We start from the raw sequence: 15,278 nt of genomic DNA on the forward strand, positions 1-15,278 counted from the left end.
TAACTGAGCAGATTGTGAAATACTCAGACTGGACCATCTGGCACCAACAACCATGCCACGCTCAAAATTGCTTAAATCACCTTTCTTTCCCATTCTGACATTCAGTTTGGAGTTCAGGAGATTTTCTTGACCAGGACCACCCCCCTAAATGCATTGAAGCAACTGCCATGTGATTGGTTGACTAGATAATTGCATTAATGAGAAATAGAACAGGTGTTCCTAATAATTCTTTAGGTGAGTATATATATATATATATATATATATATACACACACATATATTTGTGTATGTAATATATATCCTTATATATATAGGTTTCTTTGTATATATATATATATATACCTGTCCGTGAATATATATATATATATATATATATACATACATACACACATAGAAACAAATAGAGATACACACAAATATATATATATATGTATATATATATATATACATAGAGTAATGGAGATATATTATGATAAAGATACATATAGAAAGAGTCGAGATAGATAGGCAGAGATCAATAGGCAGAGATACAAAGGCATAGACAGAGATACAGAGATAGAGATACAGAGATACAGAGACAGAGATACAGAGAGAGATACAGAGACACAGACAGAGATACATAGACAGAGGCAGACAGAGATAGAGAGACAAAGAAAGAAAGACACCGATAGACTGAGATAGTTAGAGCTAGAAGTTTATTAATATATACGTTTTGTCAGATATATATAGGAAACAAACTATGCTATTAATAATAAATAAAATTCATCGCCTAAATTTTTTTTTAATTAATAAAAAAAAAAAAAGTTACTAGGGTTTTATGCAAGGAAAAGATCAAGATATGGATCTAACGGATGAAGAAATTGCAAGACAAATTTCCCAAAGTACTCTGGTGAGTTTTTGAAAAGCATAATATTAGAACTATGCATTACAAATTAATGTAATAGAACTTATCCTGTGAAAAAACAAAAACCACTCGTTCAGCTGAGCGCTGCCATCAGCCAGCGCTACAGCCTGGTATAATTATACGCCCAGGACAAAAATGGCTGACTCCTCCCAGTTGAGACATATTTCTGAAGATACCGGAGGACATACCGGGAGAACGGAGCGTCTCCCTGGGCTAATAGTAAGTGAAGGGAGATGCATTGGCGCCATTTTACATGTCAGTATACTTATTTGATATTTTTTATCATAATGAAAGGCCCTCTTTATGCAGCTCATTTAGGGTATTTTCAGAGACTAAACAGACTGTTGGATCCGTCCTGCCGCTTGTGAACGTTTGCCCCCGGACTACTGCTCTGGCTCCTTTGGCCAGAATGGTGGCCAGGTGGAGTTCCTGCGGAGCAAAGGCGGCACACGCCAAGAGGCTGCATGAATAAAAGTACAACATGTCCTAGTTTGATTCGGTCATGCACTCCACCTGGCCCACATTATATTTAATGGCACACGGTCAGTAGCGGTAGGACGGATCCAACAGGCTGTTCACCCGCCGTTCAGTAACTGGTGGCAAGTGGCATCTTGGCAGCTGCACGCTTGACTTTTCTCAGTTCATGGGCAGTTATTTTGCGCTTTGGTTTTTCCACACGCTTCTTGCGACCCTGTTGACTATTTTGAATGAAACGCTTGATTGTTCGATGATCACGCTTCAGAAGCTTTGCAATTTTAAGAGTGCTGCATCCCTCTGCAAGATATCTCACTATTTTTGACTTTTCTGAGCCTGTCAAGTCCTTCTTTTGACCCATTTTGCCAAAGGAAAGGAAGTTGCCTAATAATTCTGCACGCAGTGTATATGTCGGGGGGGGGACTACCCTTCCCTTCATGAAGTCGACGACCAGCTCGACCGTCTTTGTGGCTTTTAGGACCAGATTGTGCGCGCCGCACCAGTTGCTGACCCTGTTGATTTCCTTACGGTAGGCCTGCTCATCGCTGTCGCTAATCAGGCCCACGAGTGTGGTGTCATCTGCGAACTTGATGACTTTAACTGAGGCCTCCTCCGATCTGCACTCGTTCGTGTACAGAGAGAACAGGAACGGCGATAGTACACATCCCTGAGGGGCGCCAGTGTTGGTGACCCTCGGTTTGGAGGTCAGATTGCCTAATCTGACGACCTGGGTCCTGTTAGTGAGAAAGTCCATGATCCAATGTCGTAGTGTTGGGTGGACATCAAGCGCCGTAAGGTTCCTCTGCAGGATGCTGGGGGAGATGGTATTAAAAGCCGAGCTGAAGTCTAGAAGGAGGATTCTCGCGTATGTGTTGAATTTTTTTTCAGAAAGGAATACTACACCAAGGAAACATTTTGAAAATTCTTTGTTTAGAGGCTTGTGTCAATATTTAAAATTAAATATCTGTAAATGTAAAATAATTATTTTAATGGTACCAATGCTGAGAACTCTTTACTCAAAATAGGCAGCACTAAAGTCTGGCTGGGGACAATAAGGAAAGCCTCCGACTGATATAAACAATTGATCCAAAATAGTGCAGTCTATAATTATCGAACACATTAGCGCATAAGTTTATTACTATGTGGAGTGTGATATTTGTACAACTTTCAATTATATATTTTTTTTTAACGCAAATAATTGTAATTAGGGATGAGCGAACCCGAACTGTATAGTTCGGGTTCGTACCGAATTTTGGGGTGTCCGTGAAACGGACCCGAACCCGCACATTTTCATAAAAGTCCGGGTTCGAGTTCGGTGTTCGGCGCTTTCTTGGCGCTTTTTGAAAGGCTGCAAAGCAGCCAATCAACAAGCATCCTACTACTTGCCCCAAGAGGCCATCACAGACATGCCTACTATTGGCATGGCTGTGATTGGCCAGTGCAGCATGTGACCCAGCCTCTATATAAGCTTGGGTCACGTAGCGCTGCACGTCACTCTGCTGATACAAGTGTAGGGAGAGGTTGCAGCTGCGACGTTAGGGCGAGATTAGGCAATGATTAACTCCTCCAAAAGACTTCATTCAGTGATCGATCTACAGCTGTGGATCATTGAACTGCTGCTATTCAATTGCTCAGTGTTTTTAGGCTGCCCAGAGCGTTTTTCAGTCACTTTATTCTGGGGTGATCGGCGGCCATTTTGTGGCTTGTGGTGCGCCAGCACAAGCTGCCACCAAGTACATTTAAACATCAATAGTGTGGTTATTTTTTGCTATATCCTACATCAAAATCAAGCTTTCATCAAGTGCATTTAACCATCAATAGTGTGGTTATTTTTTGGCCATATACTACATCAGGGGCAAGCTGAGCCTGTCACCCAAGTGCATTTAACCATCAATAGTGTGGTTATTTTTTGCTATATCCTACATCAGGGTCAAGCTTTCATCAAGTGCATTTAACCATCAATAGTGTGGTTATTTTTTGGCCATATACTATATCAGGGGCAAGCTGAGCCTGTCACCCAAGTGCATTTAACCATCAATAGTGTGGTTATTTTTTGCTATATCCTACATCAGGGTCAAGCTTTCATCAAGTGCATTTAACCATCAATAGTGTGGTTATTTTTTGGCCATATACTACATCAGGGGCAAGTTGAGCCTGTCACAAAGTGCATTTAACCATCAATAGTGTGGTTATTTTTTGGCCATATACTACATCAGGGGCAAGTTGAGCCTGTCACCCAGCGCCTAAAAAATAGGCCTCACATTTATATTCATCCAAATCTGTCATTACTGCTTTAGCTGGTCAAGTTAATTAGTGTCCGTCAAAGCACAGTTTTTGTTCTGGGTTGAAATACAATTCCCAATTTTGCAATTCTCAAAATTAGTGGTTTCTGCTGTATCAGGCCTACTTTAAATCTATCCCTAAAAGGGTATATTAGATTCAAGGTGCTGATAGGGTAATTCTCAAGAACTTCACACACACGCTACAGTGCAGATCCAAGTCTAATTCTGTGATTAAACGTATACCTGTCACCCAGCGCCTAAAAAATAGGCCTCACATTTATATTCCTCCAAATCTGTCATTACTGCTTTAGCTGGTCAAGTTATTTAGTGTCCGTCAAAGCACAGTTTTTGTTCTGGGTTGAAATACAATTCCCAATTTTGCAATTCTCAAAATTAGTGGTTTCTGCTGTATCAGGCCTACTTTAAATCTATCCCTAAAAGGGTATATTAGATTCAAGATGCTGATAGGGTAATTCTCAAGAACTTCACACACACGCTACAGTGCAGATCCAAGTCTAATTCTGTGATTAAATGTATACCTGTCACCCAGCGCCTAAAAAATAGGCCTCACATTTATATTCATCCAAATCTGTCATTACTGTTTTAGCTGGTCAAGTTATTTAGTGTCCGTCAAAGCACGGTTTTTGTTCTGGGTTGAAAAACAATTCCCAATTTTGCAATTCTCAAAATTAGTGGTTTCTGCTGTATCAGGCCTACTTTAAATCTATCCCTAAAAGGGTATATTAGATTGAAGGTGCTGATAGGGTAATTCTCAATAAATTCACACACACGCTACAGTGCAGATCCAAGTCTAATTCTGTGATTAAACGTATACCTGTCACACAGCGCCTAAAAAATAGGCCTCACATTTATATTTATCCAAATCTGTCATTACTGTTTTAGCTGGTCAAGTTATTTAGTGTCCGTCAAAGCACAGTTTTTGTTCTAGGTTGAAATACAATTCCCAATTTTGCAATTCTCAAAATTAGTGGTTTCTGCTGTATCAGGCCTACTTTACATCTATCCCTAAAAGGGTATATTAGATTCAAGGTGCTGATAGGGTAAATCTCAAGAACTTCACACACACGCTAAAGTGCAGATCCAAGTCTAATTCTGTGATTAAACGTATACCTGTCACACAGCGCCTAAAAAATAGGCCTCACATTTATATTCAGCTAAATCTGTCATTACTGGTGTGCCTGTATTAGTGTAATACGGTACCTAAATAGATAGCCAGATAGTGTTAGGTGTCTGTAAAAAAAGGCCTGAATTTTAATTCAATACATTGGCCCGAATAATATTTTTCTTATTGTGGTGAACGGTAACAATGAGGAAAACATCTAGTAAGGGACGCGGACGCGGACATGGTCGTGGTGGTGTTAGTGGACCCTCTGGTGCTGGGAGAGGACGTGGCCGTTCTGCCACAGCCACACGTCCTAGTGTACCAACTACCTCAGGTCCCAGTAGCCGCCAGAATTTACAGGGATATTTGGTGGGGCCCAATGCCGTTCTAAGGATGGTAAGGCCTGAGCAGGTACAGGCATTAGTCAATTGGGTGGCCGACAGTGCATCCAGCACGTTCACATTATCTCCCACCCAGTCTTTTGCAGAAAGCGCACAGATGGCGCATGAAAACCAAGCCCATAAGTCTGTCACATCACCCCCATGCATATCAGGGAAACTGTCTGAGCCTCAAGTTATGCAGCAGTCTCTTATGCTGTTTGAAGACTCTGCTGGCAGGGTTTCCCAAGGGCATCCACCTAGCCCTTCCCCAGTGGTGGAAGAGATAGAATGCACTAACGCACAACCACTTATGTTTCCTGATGATGAGGTCATGGGAATACCACTTCAGCACGACTCTGATGATGACAAAACACAGGTGCCAACTGCTGCGTCTTTCTGCAGTGTGCAGACTGAACAGGAGGTCAGGGATCAAGACTGGGTGGAAGACGATGCAGGGGACGATGAGGTCCTAGACCACACATGGAATGAAGGTCGTGCCACTGACTTTCACAGTTCGGAGGAAGAGGCAGTGGTGAGACTGAGCCAACAGCGTAGCAAAAGACAAAGAGGGAGCAGTGGGCAAAAGCAGAACACCCGCCGCCAAGAGACTCCGCCTGCTACTGACCGCCGCCATCTGGGACCGAGCACCCCAAAGGCAGCTTCAAGGAGTTCCCTGGCATGGCACTTCTTCAAACAATGTGCTGACGACAAGACCCGAGTGGTTTGCACGCTGTGCCATCAGAGCCTGAAGCGAGGCATTAACGTTCTGAACCTTAGCACAACCTGCATGACCAGGCACCTGCATGCAAAGCATGAACTGCAGTGGAGTAAACACCTTAAAAACAAGGAAGTCACTCAGGCTCCCCCTGCTACCTCTTCTGCTGCTGCCGCCGCCTCGGCCTCTTCCTCCGCCTCTGGAGGAACGTTGGCACCTGCCGCCCATCAAACATGGGATGTACCACCAACACCACCACCTGCGTCACCAAGCATCTCAACCATGTCACACGGCAGCGTTCAGCTCTCCATCTCACAAACATTTGAGAGAAAGCGTAAATTCCCACCTAGCCACCCTCGATCCCTGGCCCTGAATGCCAGCATTTCTAAACTACTGGCCTATGAAATGCTGTCATTTAGGCTGGTGGACACAGACAGCTTCAAACAGCTCATGTCGCTTGCTGTCCCACAGTATGTTGTTCCCAGCCGGCACTACTTCTCCAAGAGAGCCGTGCCTTCCCTGCACAACAAAGTATCCGATAAAATCAAGTGTGCACTGCGCAACGCCATCTGTGGCAAGGTCCACCTAACCACAGATACGTGGACCAGTAAGCACGGCCAGGGACGCTATATCTCCCTAACAGCACACTGGGTAAATGTAGTGGCGGCTGGGCCCCAGGCGGAGAGCTGTTTGGCGCACGTCCTTCCGCCGCCAAGGATCGCAGGGCAACATTCTTTGCCTCCTGTCTCCTCCTCCTCCTACTCAGCTTCCTCCTCCTCTTCTTCCACCTGCTCATCCAGTCAGCCACACACCTTCACCACCAACTTCAGCACAGCCCGGGGTAAACCTCAGCAGGCCGTTCTGAAACTCATATGTTTGGGGGACAGGCCCCACACCGCACAGGAGTTGTGGCGGGGTATAGAACAACAGACCGACGAGTGGTTGCTGCCGGTGAGCCTCAAGCCCGGCCTGGTGGTGTGCGATAATGGGCGAAATCTCGTTGCAGCTCTGGGACTAGCCGGTTTGACGCACATCCCTTGCCTGGCGCATCTGCTGAATTTGGTGGTGCAGAAGTTCATTCGCAACTACCCCGACATGTCAGAGCTGCTGCATAAAGTGCGGACCGTCTGTTCGCGCTTCCGGAGTTCACATTCTGCCTCTGTTCGCCTGTCTGCGCTACAGCGTAACTTCTGCCTTCCCGCTCACCGCCTCATATGCGACGTGCCCACCAGGTGGAACTCCACCTTGCACATGCTGGACAGACTGTGCGAGCAGCAGCAGGCCATAGTGGAGTTTCAGCTGCAGCACGCACGGGTCAGTCGCACTGCGGAACAGCACCACTTCACCACCAATGACTGGGCCTCTATGCGAGACCTGTGTGCCCTGTTGCACTGTTTCGAGTACTCCACCAACATGGCCAGTGGCGATGACGCCGTTATCAGCGTTACAATACCACTTCTATGTCTCCTTGAGAAAACACTTAGGGCGATGATGGAAGAGGAGGTGGCCCAGGAGGAGGAGGAGGAAGAAGGGTCATTTTTAGCACTTTCAGGCCAGTCTCTTCGAAGTGACTCAGAGGGAGGTTTTTTGCAACAGCAGAGGCCAGGTACAAATGTGGCCAGACAGGGCCCACTACTGGAGGACGAGGAGGACGAGGATGAGGAGGAGGTGGAGGAGGATGAGGATGAAGCATGTTCACAGCTGGCTGGCACCCAACGCAGCTCGGGCCCATCACTGGTGCGTGGCTGGGGGGAAACGCAGGATGATGACGATACGCCTCCCACAGAGGACAGCTTGTCCTTACCTCTGGGCAGCCTGGCACACATGAGCGACTACATGAACGACAGCAGAGTTGCCCACATTTTAACGTGTGCGGACTACTGGGTTGCCACCCTGCTGGATCCACGGTACAAAGACAATGTGCCCACCTTACTTCATGCACTGGAGCGTGATAGTAAGATGCGCGAGTACAAGCGCACGTTGGTAGACGCGCTACTGAGAGCATTCCCAAATGTCACAGGGGAACAAGTGGAAGCCCAAGGCGAAGGCAGAGGAGGAGCAAGAGGTCGCCAACGCAGCTGTGTCACGGCCAGCTCCTCTGAGGGCAGGGTTAGCATGGCAGAGATGTGGAAAAGTTTTGTCACCACGCCACAGCTAACTGCACCACCAGCTGATACGGAACGTGTTAGCAGGAGGCAACATTTCACTAACATGGTGGAACTGTACCTGTGCACACCCTTCCACGTACTGACTGATGGTTCGGCCCCATTCAACTTCTGGGTCTCCAAATTGTCCACATGGCCAGAGCTAGCCTTTTATGCCTTGGAGGTGCTGGCCTGCCCGGCGGCCAGCGTTTTGTCTGAACGTGTATTCAGCACGGCAGGCGGCGTCATTACAGACAAACGCAGCCGCCTGTCTACAGCCAATGTGGACAAGCTGACGTTCATAAAAATGAACCAGGCATGGATCCCACAGGACCTGTCCATCCCTTGTGCAGATTAGACATTAACTACCTCCCCTTAACAATATATTATTGTACTCCAGGGCACTTCCTCATTCAATCCTATTTTTTTTTTCATTTTACCATTATATTGCGGGGCAACCCAAAGTTGAATGAACCTCTGTCTGGGTGCCGGGGCCTAAAAATATCTGACAGTGGCCTGTTCCAGTGGTGGGTGACATGAAGCCTGATTCTCTGCTATGACATGAAGACTGATTATCTGCTGACATGAAGCCTGAATCTCTGTTATGGGACCTCTCTCCTCTGTCTGGGTGCCGGGCCCTAAAAATATCTGACAGTGGCCTGTTTCTGTGGTGGGTGACATGAAGCCTGATTCTCTGCTATGACATGAAGACTGATTCTCTGCTGACATGAAGCCTGAATCTCTGTTATGGGACCTCTCTCCTCTGTCTGGGTGCCGGGGCCTAAAAATATCTGACAGTGGCCTGTTCCAGTGGTGGGTGACATGAAGCCTGATTCTCTGCTATGACATGAAGACTGATTCTCTGCTGACATGAAGCCTGAATCTCTGTTATGGGACCTCTCTCCTCTGTCTGGGTGCTGGGGCCTAAAAATATCTGACAGTGGCCTGTTCCAGTGGTGGGTGACTTGAAGCCTGATTCTCTGCTATGACATGAAGACTGATTCTCTGCTGACATGAAGCCTGAATCTCTGTTATGGGACCTCTCTCCTCTGTCTGGGTGCCGGGGCCTAAAAATATCTGACAGTGGCCTGTTCCAGTGGTGGGTGACATGAAGCCTGATTCTCTGCTATGACATGAAGACTGATTCTCTGCTGACATGAAGCCTGAATCTCTGTTATAGGACCTCTCTCCTCTGTCTGGGTGCCGGGGCCTAAAAATATCTGACAGTGGCCTGTTCCAGTGGTGGGTGACATGAAGCCTGATTCTCTGCTATGACATGAAGACTGATTCTCTGCTGACATGAAGCCTGAATCTCTGTTATGGGACCTCTCTCCTCTGCCTGGGTGCCTGGGCCTAAATATGTGACAATCGACTGTTCCAGTGGTGGGTGACGTGAAGCCTGATTCTCTGCTATGACATGAAGACTGATTCTCTGCTGACATGAAGCCTGAATCTCTGTTATGGGACCTCTCTCCTCTGTCTGGGTGCCGGGGCCTAAATATCTGACAATGGACTGTTCCAGTTTTGGGTGACGTGAAGCCTGATTCTCTGCTATGACATGAAGACTGATTCTCTGCTGACATGAAGCCTGATTCTCTGCTATGGGACCTCTCTCCAATTGTTATTGGTTAATTTTTATTTATTTTATTTTTATTTTTATTCATTTCCCTATCCACATTTGTTTGCAGGGGATTTAACTACATTTTGCTGCCTTTTGCAGCCCTCTAGCCCTTTACTGGGCTGTTTTACAGCCTTTTTAGTGCCGAAAAGTTCGGGTCCCCATTGACTTCAATGGGGTTCGGGTTCGGGACGAAGTTCGGGTCGGGTTCGGATCCCGAACCTGAACATTTCCGGGAAGTTCGGCCGAACTTCTCGAACCCGAACATCCAGGTGTTCGCTCAACTCTAATTGTAATTAATTATATATCATTAAAATTTTTGGATTTCATTGTTTATATAAACTTTATTTTCTTAACAATGAAAATATAGAGGATTTAATTAGAAGTATAGTATCTCGAGTTTTATGATGAGTTTTTGTATAATACAATAGGTACATAGCATTGCTTTTAATGGGGACAGAGATGACTTTTACACTAACTGAATATATAATTTAATTCGGATAGCCTGGAGCTTACATATAAATATAATTGTTCCATAAAGTTTTTTTTGTTTTTTTTTCCTACTATTAACAGCTGAACATTGTTACAACGGTGAAGGACAATCTAGTACTGGATACTCATATCTCATTTTCTTTTTGTTATAGTTGCAAACATTATTATCAGTAATGAAAGCAGAATACACTGCTGATACACAGGCGATTGGCTGTTTTCCCGAAAATCCAAGACGATCGGAAAATGAGAATTACATAGTTTTCAACGAAACGGAAGATGAGAATAGAGTTGGAAGTGTATATTGGTGTCACTGTGGGAACTGCATACCTATGAGAACAAATATCGAGTCTGTATGCTGCAAAGAAATAACAAATGCTGAACCATTAATGGATAACCTAAATTGCATAACCGAACATGAATTGTTTAATATTTTCTGTAACAGAGTAGAAAAAGTAACTGTAAACTTAATATCTTTTGTTTACACACAAAAAGAACCATCCAAAAAGGATATGAACAGGTAATTAATTTTTTTATGATATTTACAATTTTCTCAACATATTAATTAATTTTGATATTCCACTTAGGTGTAGAAGGAAAACCGCCTACAGATCATTTACTGGGTGGATACATGGATACCTTGGTGCTGGAAATAGAAAACCTATTCCTTCATGTGCTGTCGCAAGTGTAAGAAGATCTTTCCCAGATCCAGATTTACTATACCTTGGCTTCAAACCACGAAGGGACCATGCTGCAGAATTTATGGCTTTTGAATAGCTGAATTTAATTTATACAGTTAAAAATAAAAATTATTTAAATTAAGCAATTTGATATTATTAAGTTATGTATGATTTTATAATTGACTATTGTACAGTCATATTTAAAAGATATGTTATATATTTATTTATTTTGTTAAATAAAATAATGAATTAACTATATAATATTAATAGCTTACATGTTTTCATGTATTTCAAGCTTGAAATAAAGGGCCTATGTCAACAAATCTGAAACTATAACACTGGCTGACCAATTACAAGTTCTCCTGACATCCTAAAACATCCATGTTGAGCCCATCTTATTATGTGTCTGCATTTATTAATAGAATAATTATTTACATCTCTAAATGAGCATTTAGAAGCAAATAGGATCTTCTAATTAGACCATTAGTCTCTGCTCCGTTTACAACTACAATAACCATAAGAACTTTTCATTGACTCGACCCGAAAGTGTAAAACAGATCATGCATGGTAAAGCTAATCAAATCGCAAAGTACCTAGTAATTGATAAGAAAAAAATGGTTGTGTGTAATGGTCACACCCTAGAGCATCATATGCATATATAAAATAATAATTTTTAACAGTAATGTGTACTCATATGGCACCAACAGTGCTGTCTTCAGCTGCAGAGCGCACAAGTAACAAGCTAGGGGGTGTCATAGGTAATGAACTTTTTGCAAGATGAAATGATAACAATTTTAAATAATTTAATATTTACCGTATTTTTCGCTTTATAAGACGCACCTGATGATAAGACACACCTAGATTTTTGAGGAGGAAAATAATAAGAATTTTTTTTTTAACCGAAACAGTGTGCTTTTGGTGGGTTTTGAACTAATGGTGGTCTGTGGATGACGCACTGTTATGGGGGACCTGTGAATGACGCACTGTTTTGGGGGGACCTGTGGATGACACTGTTATGGGGGGGACCTGTGGATGACACTGTTATGGGGGGGACCTATGGATGACACTGTTATGAGGGGGATGTGTGGATGATACACTACTACGGGGGATGTAGCATCATATATAGCATCTTATGTAATGGGGGTCACTATTCACACAGGGACAATATACTGTGACACATATGATACTGTGACCAGCATAAGATGATCTTATGCTGGTCACAGTATCATATGTGTCACAGTATATTGTCCCTGTGCGAATAGTGACCCTCATTACACCACAGGGCACACAGTAGACTTTATATGTAAAATCTTTTAATGGCTCTGCTTTCTTTTATAACAGTACTCACTATAAAAGCAGCAGTCCGGCCAGCACGTGACGTCACTCACTCAGTCAGTCACGCTCCTGCCAGCTTCATTAATGAAGTGGGAGGAGCATGACCGAGTGAGTGACGTCACGCGCTGGCTGGACCGCTGCTTTCATAGTGAGTACTGTTATAGAAGAAAGCAGAGTGTAATGAAGCAGTTTTCATATGTAAAGTCTATAATCTTCAAGCAGTATCTCTGCTTTAAACTAGGGCAATCCTCTGTAGTAGTACAACTCACTATGAAAGCGGCAGGCAGGGCGGCTGTAGCGTAACCTCGTGATGCTCACTCATTCACGCTCCTCCCACTTCCTTCATGAATGAAGTGGGAGGAGCGTGAATGAGTGAGCATCGCGAGGTTACGCTGCCGCCCTGCCTGCCGCTTTCATAGTGAGTTGTACTACTACAGAGGATTGCCCTAGTTTAAAGCAGAGATACTGCTTGAAGATTATAGACTGTACATGTGAAAATTGCCGTGAGCGGGGCCCGATGTATTACAGTACAGTGACTGCATCGGGCCCCGCCGCGAGTGTTGCCAGCCTCCGTCCCCACCTCCCACCCCTCTGATACATCACGGCTTGCGATGTATCAGCGTCAAAGTAAACATGGCAGTGTTCGCTTTATAAGACGCACTGAGATTTTCCCCCCACTTTTGGGGGGGGGGGAAAGTGCGTCTTATAAAGCGAAAAATACGGTATCTCTTGACTAATTTGAATTCAGAAGAAAAACAATTACAAATATATTATTAAATGAAAAATTTTTAATAGCTTAGATTGCATACAAATATATTATATAATTAACATAAAAAATAAAATAAAACCAACTCAAAACACTTTTACTTCAAACCAACTCAAATTAATAATAAATACTTATTACAAAATTACAAATTGCTGCTTGTCTGCCACTACTCTACATTTAAAACGTGTTTGCTGTTGCTTCTTTATGTCCTCCTTACATGGACGCTCTAAATTCAACAGATGTGGAGGTAGATTAGGTGCTCGGGATATCCAACCACTCTATTTCTCCTTTCACTAGTCTAATGACATCAAGTGTAAGATTCTCAATGTAGTCGACGTTCATTTTCTCATAAACGTTTCTAATTATCCATTTGTCTTTTCTTATTCTCAAAGCAGTTCTAAGAGTACCTTGTTCCTCAGTATTTTTTTTTGCCACACTGACTACTGCTTGGTCACGCCCAACATTGTTATTGTGTGTCAGTGCCGCAAGTTTAATTCTGGCTTCCATACTGTCTATCCCGAAATGAATTCTCTTTTTGAGAGCCAGGCTGTGGAAGTTCTCAAGTTGTCCGATGTGGCAATTATGGGCGAGATGCTGTAAGTCATTTAAGATTTGTTTTCTGGTCACAATTTCTTAAATTTTTAGGTAGGGTGGTGTTTCTTCTTGCAGCCAAAAAACATCTCTGTTTAAGTCATCAATCGGTCCGTGTGCACATGAAGAATATAATTCACCATCCCATTTGTGTTCATTCTTTGTATGATGAAGTAACGAAAGCCATTTTCACGTAGAAGTTCCGGAGAGTTTTCACAATTCTGGATACTCCACCAAAAATGTAAGATCATTTTTTCTATCCATGGTGTGATTTCTTTGCATAATTTAAATTTTGAAGCAGACTGCAGTTTTTTTCCCAATGATTTTGCGTAGTGCCACACGTCAAATTGTTGAATTATAGACGGATAATCTGTATTCAATTTCTTTCTTACTCCAACATGGCGATCTGAAGCAAAGATTTTCACCTTCAATCCTTTATCGATAATTCTTTGGAGTACACTATCAAAACCAAATTTTTCCATGGCTACTGAGGAAGTGCATTGACTTCTCTGAACGACCTCGAAATCAATTACTTTGTTACTTACATTGTCCATTAGTGTATAAATGCAGTATTTGGCACTGTGTCCTGGACTATCGCACTGGCCATCGCCAGACACACACCGGGGTTTTAAGCCTTTCAATTCAATAAAAAAAAAAAATCGTTTTCCCAAGCTATGTCTATTGCAGGGAACAAATATTTCATTTGATAACGGTAATATGATTTTTCAGAGATAATGGGTACATCTAAAACGTTAAATAACTCATTTATTTTTGGGAAATTTTGTCCAGTAAACAGTATTGAGGCTCCAATCAATATGTTTACAGCAGCATAACCTCCAATCATTGGTTGTGTCTCAAATAAGATACATTTGTGGCCAGCAGCGCATGTACCTTTATATTTACAATATGATCCAGACAAATGTTTTGTCCAAGATGTAACCAAAAATCTACACCCTTTATTACTTTGACAAGTAACTTTGGTAAAGAGCTGTTCTAGACAACTTTCAAAAATTAAAAGTTTATGCTCGTTTATTAGTTGTTCATGACTTATGGAATGGATGGATTGTTTTTCTTTTTGTTTCTTTTTTTCCATATTTGTATCTGTTATAAATAGATCAGATACCTCCAAACTATCATTTCCAGGAAGATAGAGTGATTGGTTATCTTCTCATTCTTGGATGTTTGTAGATACAGAATCATCTGGGAATTCATAAGTCTGTAAATTCTCCTAATGTATTGGTGATAAGGAGCATATTCCCTCATAAATGTCACAATCGGGATTAAATTGTACTTCACCAGTATTATTATTTTTTTTTGTGGAGAAGAAACATCCGGAGTACTTATGAGAACTCTTACACCTTCATGTTGAGGTGTTGATAATAACGGTTGTACAGAGTGAGGTTCTGTTCGTTTTTCAACATCCAACTCACTTACTATTTCTGAAGGAACTATATAATTTAAAATCGATTTTTTTTTAATTAAAATCTGTTTGTGTTATATCATTCGATTTTAAATTATATAGTTCCTTCAGAAATACTGCACATTCCGGGTTTTACAATCTCCAGTTCAAGTGACTCACATGATGATATATTTGCAACAATGCTTGTTGTTGGCAAGTCAACCTCACGTACTCGTTTTCTGGAGTGTGTCCTTTTTTTTAAAAAACTTTCTTCAATTATAGACTCTCCTGGTCTTGAAACAGGAAAAATGGTAGGAATAGCATCCCTGTTTAGTGCTCTTCCATAGTGAGTCACTCTATAACAATCATGAGTAAAGTG

The 15,278-nt window shown here is 42.7% G+C and overlaps 1 protein-coding gene across 1 annotated transcript; it reads left to right on the forward strand.

The window, feature by feature from the left end:
- Positions 1-837: 837 nt before the first annotated feature.
- On the forward strand, positions 838-10,905 carry LOC120999228 (P2X purinoceptor 7-like). Its single transcript, XM_040430102.1, has 3 exons — positions 838-888; positions 10,284-10,648; positions 10,716-10,905. The coding sequence occupies exons 1-3, from the start codon at positions 838-840 to the stop codon at positions 10,903-10,905; spliced, it is 606 nt and encodes a 201-aa protein (XP_040286036.1).
- Positions 10,906-15,278: the final 4,373 nt, after the last annotated feature.

This window comes from Bufo bufo, chromosome 4 (genome assembly GCF_905171765.1).
Source record: "Bufo bufo chromosome 4, aBufBuf1.1, whole genome shotgun sequence".
NCBI classification, from domain to species: domain Eukaryota; kingdom Metazoa; phylum Chordata; class Amphibia; order Anura; family Bufonidae; genus Bufo; species Bufo bufo.